Source organism: Mustela lutreola, chromosome 7 (genome assembly GCF_030435805.1).
Source record: "Mustela lutreola isolate mMusLut2 chromosome 7, mMusLut2.pri, whole genome shotgun sequence".
Classification (NCBI taxonomy): domain Eukaryota; kingdom Metazoa; phylum Chordata; class Mammalia; order Carnivora; family Mustelidae; genus Mustela; species Mustela lutreola.
In genome coordinates, this window is record NC_081296.1 from 113,028,501 (window position 1) to 113,046,784 (window position 18,284).

General features: G+C 42.3%; 1 protein-coding gene across 1 annotated transcript; it reads right to left on the bottom strand.

The window, feature by feature from the left end:
* Positions 1-4,908: 4,908 nt before the first annotated feature.
* Positions 4,909-18,273, bottom strand: L3HYPDH (trans-L-3-hydroxyproline dehydratase). The gene is made up of 5 exons (XM_059182229.1): positions 17,653-18,273; positions 13,319-13,488; positions 10,077-10,199; positions 9,850-9,987; positions 4,909-6,630 (listed from the first exon to the last, which is right to left on the bottom strand). The coding sequence occupies exons 1-5, from the start codon at positions 18,158-18,160 to the stop codon at positions 6,505-6,507; spliced, it is 1,065 nt and encodes a 354-aa protein (XP_059038212.1). The 5' UTR covers positions 18,161-18,273; the 3' UTR covers positions 4,909-6,504.
* Positions 18,274-18,284: the final 11 nt, after the last annotated feature.

The window sequence follows — 18,284 nt, forward strand, 5'->3', positions numbered from 1 at the left end:
AGACCTCAGGACCATAACAGGTTCACACATGATGGGGATGGGGGATAGAGAGCAATTAGTTTCTTGCCATCCTGGCATCCTTCCTCAGTTCTCTGGAATGTAGTGTGTGTGTGTGTGTGTGTGTGTGTGTGTTTTAAAGATTTTATTTATTTATTTGACAGAGAGCACAAGTAGGCAGAGAGGCAGGGGGAGAGAGGTGGAATGGGAAGCAGGCTCCCTCCTGAGCAGAGGGCTGGATGTGGGGCTCATCCCAGGACCCTGAGATCATGACATGAGCCTAAGGCAGAGGCTTAACCCACTGAGCCATACAAGCACCCCATGGAAGGGGGGTGTGCTTTAAGTCTAGAGTGGTACCAGCCAGGGAGTCACCACTGATGCCGCTGCAGGTAGCTGGCTGGGAGATTCAGGGACAGGTAGCTCCCACCTGCCCAGGGAAGCTGCATCTCAAGCTTCGGAGCACAGCCCCTAATAGGGGAACATGTGATAAACCCCTAGGTTTCTCTAAAACCATGGTTTGCCAAGTGTGGACCCTACACCAACAGCATTAGCATTACGTGGGGCCTTGGTAGAAATGCAGATTCTCAGGCCCTGTCCCAAATCTATCAAATCTGAATTCTGGGAGTGGGGTCCAGCCAGACATCCTGCAAGTGCTTCTGAGGCACACACAGTTTGAGAAACAGGACTCTAAAGAATGACCGGCACACTTGCCCATCTTAGAATCACTGATAGTAGTGCTTTGAATGCTTATTTCAGTCAAGAAAAATACCTTGCTGGCAATTTGCAGTATATTGAAGGTGGTACATTAATGCATTATAGGAGTGTGTGCTAGGATGTTTGGCAGTTATCTCTAGCCTCTACCCACGATATTCCAGTAGTGACAACTAAAAACGTCCCTGGAGGAAGGCAGGATGACCTCCACCGAGAACCACTGAATTAAGACAAACATATATAATAGATTAGTTTATTTAGCAAATCTCTGCTAGGTTTTCAGAAATAACAAATAAAGATCTCAGCCCAAGGAAGCTTACAACTTTAGGTTTATACTATCATAAGTGCTGTTTAAAAATACAATGAAATTCTATAGAGGTGACTGACTCTTCCTAGGGTAGCTAATGAAGACTTCACATCAGTGGTAACATTGGATTCTCCAAACAGAGAAGACAGGGAAGGACATTGGATTCTTGTGCAAAGTCTGCAGGTCAGTGCCTAAGTCCTTGACTCTTGGGTACTGGTGAGTGAGGTTAGGGAGTAAAGAGAGAAATAAATGATGAATAATAAAACTTGACTGGGACACTCTTATGAAGGCCTCACAGGCCATGTTCAGAGAGGTTGAACTACACTGGGGACAGATGTGGTAAAGGCACCAGTCGCTGAAGGAGTTGAAGCATGGGAAGGCCATAATCAGGTATGGTTCAGAAAGAAAAGAGTGACCTCCCGCTCTCCCAGTTTTCTGCCTGCCATGTTTGCCTCAGTGTCCCCAGCCTGTTCACCCCCATCATCTGCTTCTAAATACTAGAGCCCTCTACTAGAGTCCCTGGCAGCTCTGAACTTCCTCCCTCATCTCACCCGCACCCAGAGCTTTGAAAACCATATATCCCTAACTCCATACTACATCTCTAGCCTCAAGCCCTATTGCTTGTTACTTGGTATCTCCCCTGAAGGTGCAAAAACACCTCAAACTCAACATGACTAAAATGGAACTCGTGATCCACTTTTCCTAAAAATCCTTGGTCCTCAACCTTTTGTATCTCAGAAGATGGCACTATCTTCCATCCAGAAAACTTAGGCTTCTTTCTAGATTAATTCCTTTTCCTCAACACCAAACCAGCCAATGTCCAATTTATCACCAAGATTTAGGGATTTGACTTGTTAAATGTCTTTGTATCCATTCATTCCTTTTTAAAAAAAAAGATTTTATTTATCTATTTGACAAGAGAGATCACAAGTAGGCAGAGAGGCAGGGAGAGAGAGAGGAGGAAGCAGGCTCCCTGCTGAGCAGAGAGCCCGAGGACCCAGGACCCTGAGATTGTGAGCTGAGCTGAAGGCAGAGGCTTTAACCCACTGAGCCACCCAGGCGGCCCCATTCATTTCTTTCATCACTTCATCCCCCACCTAAATTTCAGCGTTCATTCTCTCTTCTTTGAACTACTGCTGCCACTCAGAACTGGTATCCAGTCCCTACTCTACCCTGTAGGCAGCACACCTTTCTAAGCAAAATATATTTGATCATGCCACTCACTGATTAAAAACCCTCTAATGACTTTCTCTTTTTAATTTAGGATAAGGTCCCCAATTCTTAGTATTTCCTACAAGGCACTGCATGACCTGACTGCTTCCTTTCTGGTCTCATCTGGGGCCACGGTTCCTTCTTTCTGCTCCACTCTAGTCACACTGGCCTTTTGTGAGTTTTTTAAACCTCCCATCATAGGGCATAGGGCATAGGGCATTTGCACTCACTATCCCCTCTGCCTAGAGAGCTCCATTCCTTCCCCTTACCCATTCCCTTGCATCCTTGTCTCCACATGAATGTTAGTCTCCCAGAGGTAGCCTTTCTTGGCTCATAGCACATCAGCACTGTCTAGAATTATATTTTTGTGATGAATCATTACTTGTCTCCCACTGTAGACTGTAGGCTTTGTGAAGACTAGAACTTTGACTGCCTGGCATGTTATTAGATCCTGAACACTTAGCATTTTGGAAAACTGCTAGATACCCAAAGCCTATTTTTGAGTGACTGTAGAAAGAGAACCTGGCAACCAGGAGACCAGTTAGCCCAGATAAGAAATGAGAAGAGTCTGAATTAAGACATAGTGAAGAAGGAGAAGAGATTTTCAGGAAGTAGTATACGAATTAGGGTCTCTGGATATAAACAATATACACAGGCACGGTCTCACTTAAAAAAAAAAAAAAAAAAAAAAAGGATTCATTGGAGGGATAGGGGGAATTCAGATTACAAAAGAATAACCTGACAGCTAGCCCCAAGAACAAGAGAAATCAGGGCAGAAATAGCAGGTAGAGATGCAGAAATGAATGGAGGGCAATCTCTTTAAAGCACTATTGGAGTAAGTCCATGTCAGCCATTTTCAGACCTTATATCATTTCTCTCAAGATCCCAGGTCCAGGGAAAGAGTCTGGCAGTTCCAGCAAGGCTGCGTGCAGAGGATGGAGAGAGTTTTCCACAAGGTAAGGTGAGTGTTGTTGATAAAGGAAGGAGTAAGGAATGACGCCAGCCAAATCCACAGACATCTTCGTCTGAAGCTTCAACAGACAGGACAAAAGGGCATGAACAAGAAGGATAAATCGCAAGTTCACGGCTCATGGGAAGGGGGCACCAATCATCAGGTTAGAGAATACAGGAGGAAGGGCACGTTCTAGGGGCGTTAGAGTTTGACTTGCCCACCAAGTACTGGGCCTGCAGTACGGCTCTGACCCTCAGGATTTAGGGATTTGGAAGTTGTCAGCCTCTCTCTCCGAGAAAGAAAAGCATGGGCATGGATGTGATGAGTAGGGACAGGATGTTGAGTGCAGAAAGAGAAGAACCATGGGTGGAATGCAAGGGAGTAGAAAAAACTAAGTAGCATTTCAAAAGAGAAAAGCCAGGCAGGTGAGCGACATATTTAATGAGGCACCTTGGCCAATTGAGGAGTCAGCGTCTTGGGTTTTTGGTTTTTATTTTGTTTTGGTTTTCAAAGTAAGGTAATTTTCTCAGCCTCTTCTCAGGAAAGTTGCTGTGACCATTAGGTTGCCTCTTGGTGGAGAGCTCATAGCTTCCTTATATGTTTTAGAACAAAAAGGAGAAGACTCAACTGTAAAGCCTGGTCCCAAATGGGTAACTAAAATTGATCAGTTATCAAGTTTTGCTCCTAAATGCAGTCGTAGGCATAGCATCGGCGTCACCCAGGAGCTTGCTGAAACTGCCCCCACCCCATACCTAATAAATGAGAACGTGTAGTTTAAGAGCTCCAGGTAATTCATACCCACATGTATGAGAAGCATTATCCTAAAGAGGGATGGTATGGAATTTGTGGGTTTTAGGAATTGAAGAGAAGGGTGCCCCAAGTCTTACAGGATATAGAGGACTTGGAGCAAAACTCATTGCAGCTTCATGGTGAAGAAATGGCCCTGGGCCCACATAATTGCAGCCCTGATGGGTACTCATGGGGACTGGGTACCAACCTCGTGACCTTGAGAGCTCCTGTGAGTGTCTCTGTGGCTCACCCAGCACCAAGGGCACGAATGTACTTGCTCTAACATGGACCACGGTTGCCTGCCAGGAGTCTACAGTAGAACCCCCACAGATTGCATAAGCCCTCGGGGGCTGTTAGATCTGGCAGGTAGGTCAAGCATGATTTCCAATGAATAATGAGGTAGAAACCAAACGACAATAGTCAAATAACAAATGGAAGATAAGAAAATGTACCCAATGAGCAGAGTCAGGAATGTAGAAGTTTGACTCCAGAGGGAAGAAAACAGGGGTGACAGCAAGCTAGAGAGGGAAGGCAGACAAAGGATGTTTGTGTCGTTTTGTTTATGATGAACACGTTTGAGAACCTAGAGCTAAGAGATCAGTGAGGGAAAGGTGGTTGGCTTGAAGGAGCTTAATTAATGAGGCAAGACCCTTACCAAGGATGGGATGGGATAGTTGTGAGCAATATTTAGAACATCTACTCAGCAGGGCTTCGTGACTGGTTAGACACATGGAGGGGTGTGTGTTTGGGGGTGTGTGGGGGGATTAATTTCCCTAGTGTTGACTCCAGGAGAAGCGGTGAAGTATAGAAGGGATGAATATTACCACAAGGGTTTGACTCTGGTATGGATTAGAATTTAGAAAGATACAGGCAATGCCTACTTTTTAATGTAGATAAGTTAATATGACTTGTGAAATTTGGAGAACAAATAATAGTTCAATTTTCATTTTATTTATTTTAAAATATTTTATTTATTTATTAGAGAGAGAGAGTACACAAGCAGGAGGAGTGCGAGAAGGAGAATCAGACACCACCCCCCCCACCCCGAGCAGGGAGCTCCATGTGGGGGTTCAATCCTAGGACCCTGGGATCATGACCTGAGGCAAAGGCTGACACTTAACTGAGACATCCAGGTTCCCGTCTATTTTCATTTTAAAAGGAAAGTACAACAAATCTCACTGACATGTAGAAAATCTCTTGTGATATTAAGCTAGTGATAGTGTCATTTCTTTTTTAAGATAAGTGATTTCTTCACCATAGAATTTTATAGAGAATGAATGGAAAACATTAATTTTTATATAATAGGGAAATCAAGAACATTAACTATAAAATTATAAAGCTAAAAATCTTTCATTTTGATCTGGTAATTCAATCACACACTTAATAACTGGATGACAAAATCAGTTAATATTAATTACTTCAGTTTCCATATGCTCAGAAAAACAAATATTTCACAGGAATCTGCTGTCTATTGAGAGCAGCACGTATTGAATAACTTTTTAATACCTCATTTTTAGTGACTGAAAAATGATCAAGTTTTACTTTGTTTATTTATTTTCAAAGATTTCACTTATTTCTTTTAGGGAGTGAGAGCGCAAGAGAGAGCAGGGGGCAGTGAAGAGCAGAGCAGGAGAAAGAATCTCAAGCAGACTCCACACTGAGCCTGACTCAGGGCTCGATCTCATGACCCTGAGATCATAACCTGAGCCAAAACCAAAAGTCAGACACTTAACCAACTGAGCCACCCAGGCGCCCTGATCAAATATTATTCTTAACAGATTCACAGACAATTAACTAGCAAGAATTAATAGTTAACATTTCTTTCAGGCCTAAATCTATGGGGCATGTGTTTGGTTGTGTAGGAGACTCACCCTACTCTAGTAATTCATCAATTTCCCGTGTTTATAATGCAGAAACAATCCCTTTTATAAGGGCCATAAAGATGTAGCAGAAATCTGATTATTCATTGGTCTCCTCACATCAGCTAATGGCACCTCATTTACCTTGGAGGAGGAGCTGGGCTTTGCAGCACAGAGAACATCCTGGTAGGAGCCATAACATCTGTCCCCAGAAGCTGGCCCACCCCAGTCCTTCCCAGGCTGTGTAGGCTAAGAGTTTAGTACCTCACAGAAACCCATCTCCCTTACATCCTGCTCAAAGAGAGGACATTATCTTACTCAAAACCTGGAAGACTAAAATACTGAACTTGTAAGAGTCGTCGTGAGGGCTACAAATCAAGTTATAATTCAAAGAGCATCTACAACAAAATATTACAGTAAGTAGCATAGAATAACATTTTAAAAGTTAACAACACTGAGGTATTAATTTTACCTGGTATGTTAATAACTAGACAAATATTTGGAATTTTCAGCATTTTGTAGGTTAGACATAGGTGACATTTATACCAATTACATGTGCAAATATGAGGTATAATGATTATATTTAGTTACAGCATAACACTTCAGAAAGATTGGAAGTCATACAATTGGGTATCATTTTCCACATAATTCAGAGAAAGCCCTGAGGAGTACTGAAGTCACTTGAGAAGGAATCCGTTCTTCAGTGGGTCGTCATCTTCCACTATAAAACTTGCTGTACCTGTGTAATGGGCTTGTCCAGACACTTCCACTATAACAGCTTTAAAATCCCCACATTTTGCTTCCTGAGAAAAGAGGAAAGGAATATAATATCAAAAGACTGCACTTACATTGTGTCTGGCCTAGAGCCATATTCTTGGTTTTTGCCATTTTAAAGAAAACCCAAGGGTTAATCTTGTAGGTAATGGAAGGTTTTTAAGGAGAGTGACATGATCGAATTTGTGTTTTAGATAAGTTTAACTGCAAAATGAGGACAAATCAGAGAGGATAGCAATTAGAAACCTAGAAACTTCTTCAGAGGTAACCTTCATTCATTGATGGGCTCTCGAGTCACTAGGGCAGTTTTTAGGGAGGAGGGAGAAGAACAAAACAGAGATACTTTGCAGGTAGAATTGGCAGGCCTGGGGATGGACGCATGTGGGAGGTGAGGAGTAGGAATAAGTTCAGTGTGAGCATAGTTCCCAGCTGGGGAGTGAAACAGGGACTCCCATTAATCAAGATAGCAAATGAGATAGGAGGAGCACATTTAGGAAGGAAGGAAGAGCTTTTTGACAAGATGACATGTCTCTGAGACCGTTATTTCGAGGTGAGTTTGGTGGACAGCTGGGAATACGAGTGTTAGATTCAGGAAAGAAGCACCTAGTAGGCATGGGAGGGGGCACGGTTCAGGAGTCATCACCAGTGTGTGATTGGGAGCTGAAGTCTCAAAAGAGGGTAAAATTGCCCAGTGGCATCAAGATGCAGAAGAGATGAGAAGGAAACTAAGGATGGAATGCTGGGGACCCATAGGTGGAAGGACAGAGAGAGGAAGCTGGGGCAGAGAGAGAGACCAGGATGGCGCCATTGCCATGGGAGAGCTTGGAACCGTCAGGACAGAAAGGGAAGGCATATGGTGAGAGTGAAGATGTCCTGTCAAGTATGACTATTAGCTACAAAAGAAATAACTCCAAATCTTAACTACAGAGTATCCTTTTTATTTCTTAATTTTTTAAAGATGTATTGATTTGTTAGGGAGAGTGCGCTCACGCATGCAAGCATCAACAGGGGAAGGGGCAGAAGGAGAGGGAGAGAAGCAGACTCCCTGCTGAGCATGGGGGGGGGGGCTTGATCTCAGAACCCCAAGATTCTGACCTGAGCCAAAACCAAGAGTTGGACACTCAACCAACCAACCCACCCAACTGCCCCTTATTTCTTGATTTTTAAACATGAGAATAACTAAATCTTGTGATAAAATACCAATTATTAGATTAGGATACAGTAATTTCATTATCTTTTTATAAATCTGCTGTAATAAAAGCCTCATTGAAAACTTGCTTTGTCCAATAACAATATAGTAGTGTTAACAGTGTAGGGTCTACACAGAGGGGTCCACGTTCAGAGTTTGGGTCCTATATTCACTAACTGTTTGACCTCTGGCAAATTACCTAAACTCTCTAATTCTCCATTTTATCACCTGTTTAAAAAGGATAATAACAGTACTGACTTGCCAAGTTTCTTGTGAGAATTAAGATGGAATATATATATATATATATATATATATATATATATATATTTTTTTTTTTTTTTTTTTTACTTTATTTATTTTAGAGACACTCACAGAGGGAGAGTGAGAGAGAGAATCTTAAGCAGGTTCCATGCCCAACTCAGAGTCCAATGTGGGGCTCAATCTCACAACCCTGACTTCACAACCTGAGCTGAAATCAAGAATTGAACACTTAAGTGACTTAGCCACTCAGGTGCCTTGAAAAGGTATGCATAAAGTACTTAGCTTGGAACTTTACAGTGATGCACCCAATAAATGTTGTAGATTATTTTATCTTCAATCTCAGACTTGAAGACAATTCCAAATTTTTACATAAAATCACTATATTTAATAAGAATCCCTAACCTAAAAGAAAACTCAATATTCAGAAAAATCAAACTTCAAAAACACCAAATTAGGATATAAAAGTCTGTATTACAATATTTTGTTTTGTTAAAGGACTTTTTATGAATAGATTCATTTACTAAATGTATCTACTAAATTCTTTCCTAAATTTACTTAGTTTAGATTTCATTTACTACTATTTATTAGTGAACAGAATTTATTTGTTAGCACATTTGAAATTTGATTCTATTACAAAAGTTTTATTTTTCACAACTTTTCGGGATTTTCACAACCTATTATAAAAAATGAAACACTCCTATAGAATAAAAACAAAAAGGATAAAAAAAAATCCAAACCCTAAGTTAGTGGTTCTCAAACTTTTTGGTTCCAGGACTCCTTAATGCCTTAAGATTTGAGCATCTAAGGGCCCCTTGGTTGCTCAGTTGGTTAAGCATCTGCTTTCTGCTCAGGTCATGATCCCAGGGTCCTGGGATCAAGTTCTCCATCAGGCTCCTTTCTTAGCATGGAGACTGCTTCTCCCTCTGCCTGCGGCTCCTCTTACTTATGTGCGTGTACTGTCTCTCTCTCTCTCTCTGACAAATAAATAGAATAAAATAAGATTTTCTAAGAATTTTTGTTTACATAGATTATATCTATTTTTTAAAAGATTTTATTTATTTGACAGACAGAGATCACAAATAGGCAGAGAGGCAGGCAGAGGGAGAGAGAGGGAGAGGGAAGCAGGCTCCCTGCTGAGCAGAGAGCCCGATGCGGGGCTTGATCCCAGGACCCTGGAATCATGACCTGAGCCAAAGGCAGAGGCTTTAACCCACTGAGCCACCCAGGTGCTCCAGGTAGGTTATATCTATTAATATTAACTATATTGAGAGAATTAAAGGTATTTATTCATTAATTCATTAAAAATAATAAACCCATTGCATATTATTGCAAACAACATATTTTTGGGAAAATAACTGTATTTGCCAAAGCAAAAAAATTTTAGTGAGGAAAATGGCTTGTGTTGTTTTACATTTTTGCAAACCTCCTTAATGTATGGTTTTATAGTAGACTGCTAGATTCTTGTACCTGCTTCTGCATTCAGTCAGTTGGCTTGTCACCTGTGGTGTAGACTCTGCAGAGTCTACCATACACTCGTGAGACAATAAAAGTGAAAAGCAAATAATGTCTTAATGTTAATGCATACTAAGTTTTGACCTTGTGGGACCCATGGAAAGGAACTTGGTGACTGCCAGGGCTTCCAAGCCACATTTTGAGAACCAATATCCTAGCTGAACAGAAGTTCTTACAGGCCTGCTTTAAAATTCTCTTTTGAGAGCTGGGACCCAACACCCAGATCAGGCCTCTTCAGTGTCCAAAGTAGCACACTCGCACAGAAGCAGCTACAGGAGTCACTCACCCTCACAGCCTTGCCCGTGAATACTGAGCCGGTGGTACTGCTTTTAAAGGCTCTGCTCTGGTTCAGTTCTAGAAGCCCTTTGTGGTACTGTAAGGCAATTCGGGCCGTCACTCCTGAGCCAGTAGGACTTCGGTCAACCTGTTTCAGAATAAATGAAGGTGAGAGCATGCACAGTGTTCCAGTTCCATGCTGTCCAGCTTTTGAGCCAAACGTTACAGTTTTAATACCTGTTCATCTGCAAACACACAGATGTTGGTCGTTGGTTCCTCACTATAAGTGTCTTTTCCATCTGTCACTATGGTTCCATACAGAAAGGAAAGGTCTTCACTCTCAGGATGACTGATTTGAAACTGCAAATGACAAAGAAAATCATCATGTAATATAAATTGTCATGTAGATTACTACAAAATATATATTTTGATTCAAATTTATCCTTGTAAATGATATAGATGGGGTCCTCTGAGGCATAACTTTTCACTCTGTCATTTTTAAAATACTTTTGGGTCAAGGCAGGAAATGATGTCTTTGTCTAGATGAATAAACATAGTTTCACTGGATTAGTTAGGATTCCTGTCATACCTTGAGTCCTGTCTAAGGAATTTGTCCTGCATATAGCCTCTGCTAAAGGAACAGTCCTATTTTATATACACACAGACTCTCCAAACACTCCCACTCTTTGAAGCATTGAGCCCAGGATGGTTACTCCACAGACTGGCCACGGCTGCTCAAACAGGACAGGCTAAGACGGTCCTGTGCTTCCTCTCATGAGCTTGAAGGGGATAAGGCAGAAGAACCGGACGGTGAACATCTAGAGCTGAGGTGAATTCCATGGCAGAGACGAGGACTTGGAAGAGGCTGGGAGGAGACTGGGAGGGTGAGTGACACCCTTAGCTTTTTCTTTGTGTGTTACTTTAGAAACCGAAGAGGCCGGAATTGGGTGTTAGGTAAGCTTCTTCACTCAGCTCTCAGAAGAGAATTTTGAGCAAGCCGAAGTTATAAGAATGCAGAAGCTAGTAGGTAAGAGAATGGTTGGAAGGGGAAAAAAAATCTGTAAAGGATGAAGTCAGCTGGTGTTATAAAAAGCAACAGGTAAACTCAGAGAGAAGCACGCACTGGATGCTAAGTCCCTTCAGTGGTAAAGCAAGGTCAGGCCCAAGTGCACAGTGCTTCCTGCGCTTCTCGGGAGGTCTAGGTTAACTTTTCCTCAGCTTCTGTGACATCTGTTAGCTCTCAAACTATTATCTCACTCCACATGCATCCTTACAATTAGTACATTCTGCTACTACTTACCTGTCATCGGGAATAAGTAGATAGATTTGGGTTCTTAAAATCCATCCAAAGCCAAGTTTAAGAGGTCTCCCTGCTGATCTTTGTTCTCCATCCTCCTCAAGCCCCCATGCCCCACCTGCACCACAGAACCATTACCTCTCACTCTTCACGTCTGCTTCCACCACCAGACTGAGCTTCTGGACGGCAGGTTTGTTTTCTCCTGGAGTCTCTAGCATCTAACATAGCATCATGTGCGTCTCACTAAATTCTAGGTAAATGTTTGCTAAAAGAAGGACTACACCTGAAACTCACATTATACCATTTGTGAACAAACTGGAATTTAAATAAACACTTTTTTAAAAAGAATAAATGAATAAAGATGAATGTGTACTAACTTCAGTCCCTACCAAAATGGCCTTTCCCTAACTCTGCCTCAGTGGTGTGAATGGTCAGCAGTTCACAAAGTCGTTCTGCTGCCTGATTCAGCACCAATAGATAATATTATATATGTTCCTCTCATACAAGATTTTCTCCTGTTTTCTCAGAATGCCTCCTCCCTCAAAGTCTACCCCTTCCTACCTTGGTAAGAAGTTCACACTTTAATGACAAGTCCAAAATTGTTCCTTTTATTAAGAAAACTATGCCTTTTTCTCTTAATCTCATTAAAAATAAAGTGAAGTGGGGCGCCTGGGTGGCTCAGTGAGTTAAAGCCTTTGCCTTCAGCTCAGGTCATGATCCCAGGGTTCTGGGATGGAGCCCCGCATCGGGCCCTCTGCTCAGCAGGGAGCCTGCTTCCTCCTCTCTCTCTGCCTGCTTCTCTGCCTACTTGTGATCTCTGTCTGTCAAATGGATGGATAAAATCTTTAAAAAATAAATAAATAAAGTGAAGTTATTTCATACCAAATTTTAACTCAAACTATTAGCTGTCTGCTTAGTGAACAGAAAACTGATATAAATTCAGAACCTCAGAAATTGCTACAATAAACTAATTCTAGCTATTGGTAGTTACAGTCCTAGATAAATGACAATTTAGAACAGAAATAAAGTATATATTTTCATCTTTTTAAAAACATTTTATTTTTAATATTTTTTCAAGATTTTATTTATTTATTTGACAGAGATCACAAGTAGGCAGCGAGGCAGACAGAGAGGAGGAAGCAGGCTCCCTGCTGGGCAGAGAGCCTGATGCTCCATCCCAGGACTCTGGGATCATGACCTGAACTGAAGGCAGAGGCTTTAACCCACTGAGCCACCCAGGTGCCCCTATTTTCATCTTGTTTAAATTAAAAATTATGTTAAAGTTGCAAGTATGTTAAATAGCCCTATAATAATTATTAATACAAGTATATAGGCACTCTTTCACAAGTTATTTTTTACTTAGAATAGTGATGAAATTCTTATATGCTAAAACATACATAGTTTTATTTACATATCCCAACTTTAAGTGTAAAATGGCAGACTTGTGCTAGAAATGAAAGAATATTCTAGACATATTTATTATCTAAACTTATTTTATCAGAGTAGTTTTCCCAAACCAAAACTTGACTTAATTCGAGTGGTCATTTAGGTAACTTCTTAGCAATATTGGAAAAATTTACTAATTAGGAATTAATGTTCTTTGTGCAGTCAAATGCTCTACCCCTGAGCTATACCCCCTGTTCTTTGTGAAATAAGACAAGGTCTGAACAGATTTAATGAAATCTAGTTGGGAGCTATAATTGACATTCATTATCTGCAAGTCTTGGAGAATGACCACAAAGCATATGCATTTCAAATTAGTGAAATACTATTTGATGCATTTTCTGTATGTGTAAATAACCACAAATTATACTAGTATGTATATAATTAAAATTAACAAGTTACTTATTGAACATTTATTGTAGGTAGGCACTATTCTAAGTCCGTTGTACCTATTGTCTGACTTCATTCTTATAACACCCTATGAAGCAAGTATTTTGCAATTCCCATCTCACGACAGGAAGGTTTTGGAACTCATTCAAGGTTGTGAAAAACTTTAAAGTAGCAACACTGGGACTCCTAGATAGTCTTGCTATAGAGCCCAAGATCCTAACCAATGCCTTATTTTTAGTCCTATTAATAATTTAAATATGTAGATATTTAACTGCATAGATGTGTAATTTACATTCCCTCCATGCCACAGGGGCGGGCACCTTGTGATGAAAGCAGTGTTTGTACTGACCTGAGCTTTGACTGCTTCCATCACTGCACTTGCTGCATCCACAAGGTCCCTTGTCTTTGCAGAACAAATGTCAAGTCCCAACCTTTCAGCGCTAACAAATGCATAAAATGCCCCACCATATGCAATATCTACCGCCATCTTTCCATGACCAGGAACATCCACTAAGAGATCTAAAAAAGATGTGTTTGAAAATAAGTTTGTTATAGTATTTTGGCAGTACAATTCAGAGCATTTTTAATATGTGTATTTTGGTGGAGGGAGAGAGAGCGAGAACACAAGCACAGGGGCAGAAGGCAGAGGAAGAAGCAGGCTACCTGCTGAGCAAGGAGCCTGATGGAGGACTCGATTTCAGGGATCTGGATCATGACCTGAGCTAAAGCCAGATGCTCAACCTACTGAGCCACCCAGGTGTCCCTAATAGGAATAATTTAATATAGGATTTTGGATCCTATTCACAAATTGGCTTTCTTCAGCTATAATGTCAAAACAAAATGAAAAAAAGATTTTTCTATGTAAGTCATATATACTAATTCATCTATGTATTTTCATCTCATGAAGCAGGCAAATACTCAGAATAAAGCCATTATAGAATCACTGATGTTTACCGTATTTTTTGTGTTAGGGTTTGAGATTATTCTAAGTCCCCAGCTTTCCCAGAGTTTCACCAGAATGTCAGTTGTTTGAAGTCCTAAATTTTTATTTCTAAAAGAATGGGGCTGGATAATATTTTGGGATATTCAAACTGTTTTACCCCTTCTTGCATTTTCCTCTTCCTCCTCCCCAATTCCAGCTGTCTTGGTGATCACTACCTCTGGGAGAGTGTATGGTGGGGGAGAAAGAAGGTTTTATGGAAAGATCTTGGATTTCCATGAAACCCAAGTGTCCAAGTTTCCATAGAACTTCAGTGTCCTGAAGGGTCACCATATTTCTCTTGGTCAGTAGAGAAATTTCCTCTGGACCGAGGAAAGAAGTGGCGGGTCTGGAGTGCAGAGGACCTATGCTGACTTCTCCCAGCACTAGGGGAGGCTACAGGGTGTGACAGAGGTAGCAAAGAGGAGGGGAGGCAGGGACAGGAGCCACATGGCCAGGGGAAGATGATGCTTCACTGGTTGACCATGTAGGCTGGTGACCAAAAGGTTCTCTTCTTCAAGACCTTGACTCTTTTTTTTTAAAGATTTTATTTATTTATTTGACAGAGATCACAAGTAGGCAGAGAGGCAGGCAGAGAGAGGAGAAGGGAAGCAGGCTCCCTGCTGAGCAGAGAGCCCGATGCAGGGCTCAATCCCAAGAACCTAGGATCGTGACCTGAGCCAAAGGCAGAGGCTTTAACCCACTGAGCCACCCAGGCGCCCCAAGACCTTGGCTCTTTTAAGAAAGATTTGCTACACATGTATCAGGAAAGGGGACAGCATGTAGACCGACGAGACTAGGCAAATCAACAAGGTAGGATGGGGTCTCAAATTCAGAAACTCTGAAAAATAAAATACAGCTTGCATGCCTGAGTTTGCACACTGAGTCATACAAAGATACCAGTCAGTATGCTCTCAGTCCCAGGCTAGCCCCCAGAGCCCTTCTAACACATGATGTGTCAAAAACAGAGCAAGTTTATAGTGAAAAAAGTGAAATATGCCTGTGGAACTTAAGAGCAACTGTGATTGAAACATGTCTCTATCTTGATGCTAGTGTAACATAAAAATCAGCCTTAACGAAAGGAGAATGAGGAAGTAGCTGGAAAAAAGAGAGGCTGCTGGAAGCTGGAAAGCTAAGTGTGGCTTTGGTGTCCTCATGTATAAAGTGGAACTGCTAAAGGGATGAAGAGATAAAAAAAAAATGTGATATATACAATGGAATATTATCCAGCCATAAAAATGAAGACTGTTCTGTCCTGTGCTACAACATAGACAAACCTTTAGGCTATTATGCTAAGTAAATTAAAGCAGTCATAGAAATAACACTGCAAAATCTCCCATGAATTAGGTGTATAAATTTTTCAGCTCTTAGAAACAGCAGAATAATAGTTGCAAGGCACAAGGTTGGGAGGGGGAACAGGGTGTTACTGCCTGATAGATAGAGAGATTTAGTCATGCAGTTGGAAGAAGTTATAGAGACATGCTGTTCCACATTGTGCTTATAATTAGCGCTATACTGCATACCTAAAAATTTGTTAACAAGGTAGATCTCATGTTATATTTGTTTTTTTCAACTACAAAAAAATGAAAGAGCTAAACAAAAAAGAAAAAAAATGGAACTATTATTCCCGTCTGAAAGGACCGTTGTGTGAATTCCATGTGATAATGTGTGGGGAGTGCTTGGCACAAACGAGCAATACGTTAATGTTAATGGTAAGGCCAAAAATTTAATTTCCAAGGGGAATAGGGTTTCTTAAGAGGATATTTACACTTGTTAATCACCATATTCTTCTCCCAATTTCATTTACTTAGTTACCCATTCAACAAATATTGACTACCTACTGTTCTAGCACTCGAACACAGTAACACAACGAAGTTTTCATTTTAGCAGTGTGGAAGGGAAAACAACTCAGCAATCCTCTGAGGTGGGTACTGTTGTCATCTTCATTTTGCAGATGATGACCTTGAAGCGTGGAATCCCTTTTGCAAGGTCCTCAAGATGGAGAGAGGGTAGAGCAGTAACCTTGAACACTTGTCAGTCCACCCTTTTAGCATTATTCAAAGTAGAGAATTTAGGATCTTTTTTAATGACTCAAAGTGACCATTATGGCCTACCAATTATCGAACAGTCACACAGTGTTGCTCTCAGGAACTATGTGCTTACAGATTGGCTGCCCTGCCCCAGCCAGCCCTGAACTATGATGTCATTGGTGACCCTGCTGCCAGCTGTCATTTCCCTCGAACCTAGAGTGCTTCCAGTCTGCTGCTGGGGTTCCCTAAGGAGAAATTGGGTAGCAAAACTATTTAAACTGCTGAGATTTTTGAGATGCAGTCCTAACCAAACTCCTGTCTATATCAAGTGCCCTCCCTATCCAGATGTGACATCATTCTCTCCTAGAGGTCAAAGTTTCCCCAGGGGAATTCTTCATCAACCTGTGTGTTTCAGCTGTCTGAGGTTGCTCTAAGACTAGCAAATGCCTGGGCTATTACTGCCTCATTCATAATTAGGCTAATCTAGATCCAAATCCTCAAGAAAGATCAAGATCTAATAGCATGCCCCTGATGTTTATAGAAGCATTATCAACAATAGCCAAATTATGGAAAGAACCCAAATGTCCATTAACTGATGAATGTATGCAGATGTGGCATGTATATATGTATGTACCTACCTGTATTTAGTGGAATATTACTCAGCCATCGAAAGAATGAAACCTTGCTATTTGCAACAATGTGGATGGCTTAGCATAATACCCTAGTGTATTATGCTAAGCGAAATTAGAGGAAAATATCGTATGATTTCATTCATTTGGAATTTAAGAACGAAACAGATGAACCTAGGGAGAAGGAAAAAAAAAGAGGGGGGCAAACCATAAGAGGCTCTTAATGATTGAGAACAAACTGAGGGTTGCTGGAGGGGAGGTGGGGGCCTAGACTAAATGGGTGATGGGTATTGAGGCACTTGTTATGATGAGCACTGGGTGTTAAACTACAGTCCTTCTGTCTCTCGAAATGTATTTTTAAAAATTTTTAAGTACTTTGCATACTCTCAGTAAATCCTCACCAAAAACTCAATGAGATAACAAGTGAAAAAATACAGGCACAGAGAAGTTAGTAATTTGATTAAGGTTGCATAGCTTTAAGGGGTTATCAGGATTTGGACTCAGACAACAGCTATTTTTGTTCTTCAAGAATAAAATCAGCAACATCTATATCTTCCCGGTTTATAAACTGCTTAGTTCATTCATTCTTATTTAATTATTTCCCAAAGAAATGGGGAAGGCACTTTCACAGGTGAGGAAAACAAGACAGGGTTTAGTAACTTGTCAGGGGGTAATGTCTAGTAAGTGTCTTCTGAACCAGCCAGTGAACCCTGGCACTTTGGCTGTTCTTTGCTCTTGCCTTGACCCTATCTGACTTACCCAACTGTGCAATCTCTAGGAATGCCTGACCGTGAGGCACGAGGCGCTGAGTAAGGGAGACACGGAATTCTGTAATCCTCAAGCCCCTCTTAAGACCCAGACGAAATCATCTGCGGCATACACGGAACAAATCTGCAAGGCTAACATGCTGACACACATTTGCATTGAGTTATCTTTTTATTAACTGCAAAGGCTTGTGGGTGGGTTAATTGCACTGCGTGAGTTTCAGGCCAGAGAGACAGTGTAGTTAGTTGCGCCCCAGGGCTGGGAGGGTCTCGTCCTTTACCTGTGGCCAGCGCGAAGGCCGGGACGCTGTGGAAGCGCACCCGGCCACAGCTGCGGCCGCCCTCGCATTCCACGAAGGCGGCCACCAGCCCGCACGGGCAGTGGATGTTGACTCGGGCCTCGCGGACGCCGGCCGGGGGTGCGGGTACCAGCCCGAAGTCGAGGGCGAAGCGGCCCAGCGCCAGCACTGCGTGGCCGCACATGGAGCTGTAGCCTTCGTTGTGCAGGAACAGGACGCCCAGGTGCGCCTCCGGCAACTCGCTAGGCACCAGCACAGCTCCGTACATGTCCCGGTGACCCCGGGGCTCGAACATGAGCCGTCGTCGCAGATGGTCAAGGTGCTGCCGCATGTAGCGCCGCTTGGCCAGCAGAGTGGGGCCAGCCACTTCCGGACACCCCGCCAGCACGATGCGCAGGGGCTCGCCGCCCGTGTGCATGTCCACCACCGAGAGCGCCGGAGTCCCCGGGTCGTGCGGGGGCAGCCGCGGCACCGCCAGCGCCTTCTCCATCGCCGGAGTTCCGGGACGCGGCGACTTTCCCGCAGTGCGAACCTGGAGCCCACAGCCCAACTGCCTACTCCGCTGGAGAGCGTCCCTCCGGGGCGGGGCGTCGGAGCAGAGACCGGAAGGGCGA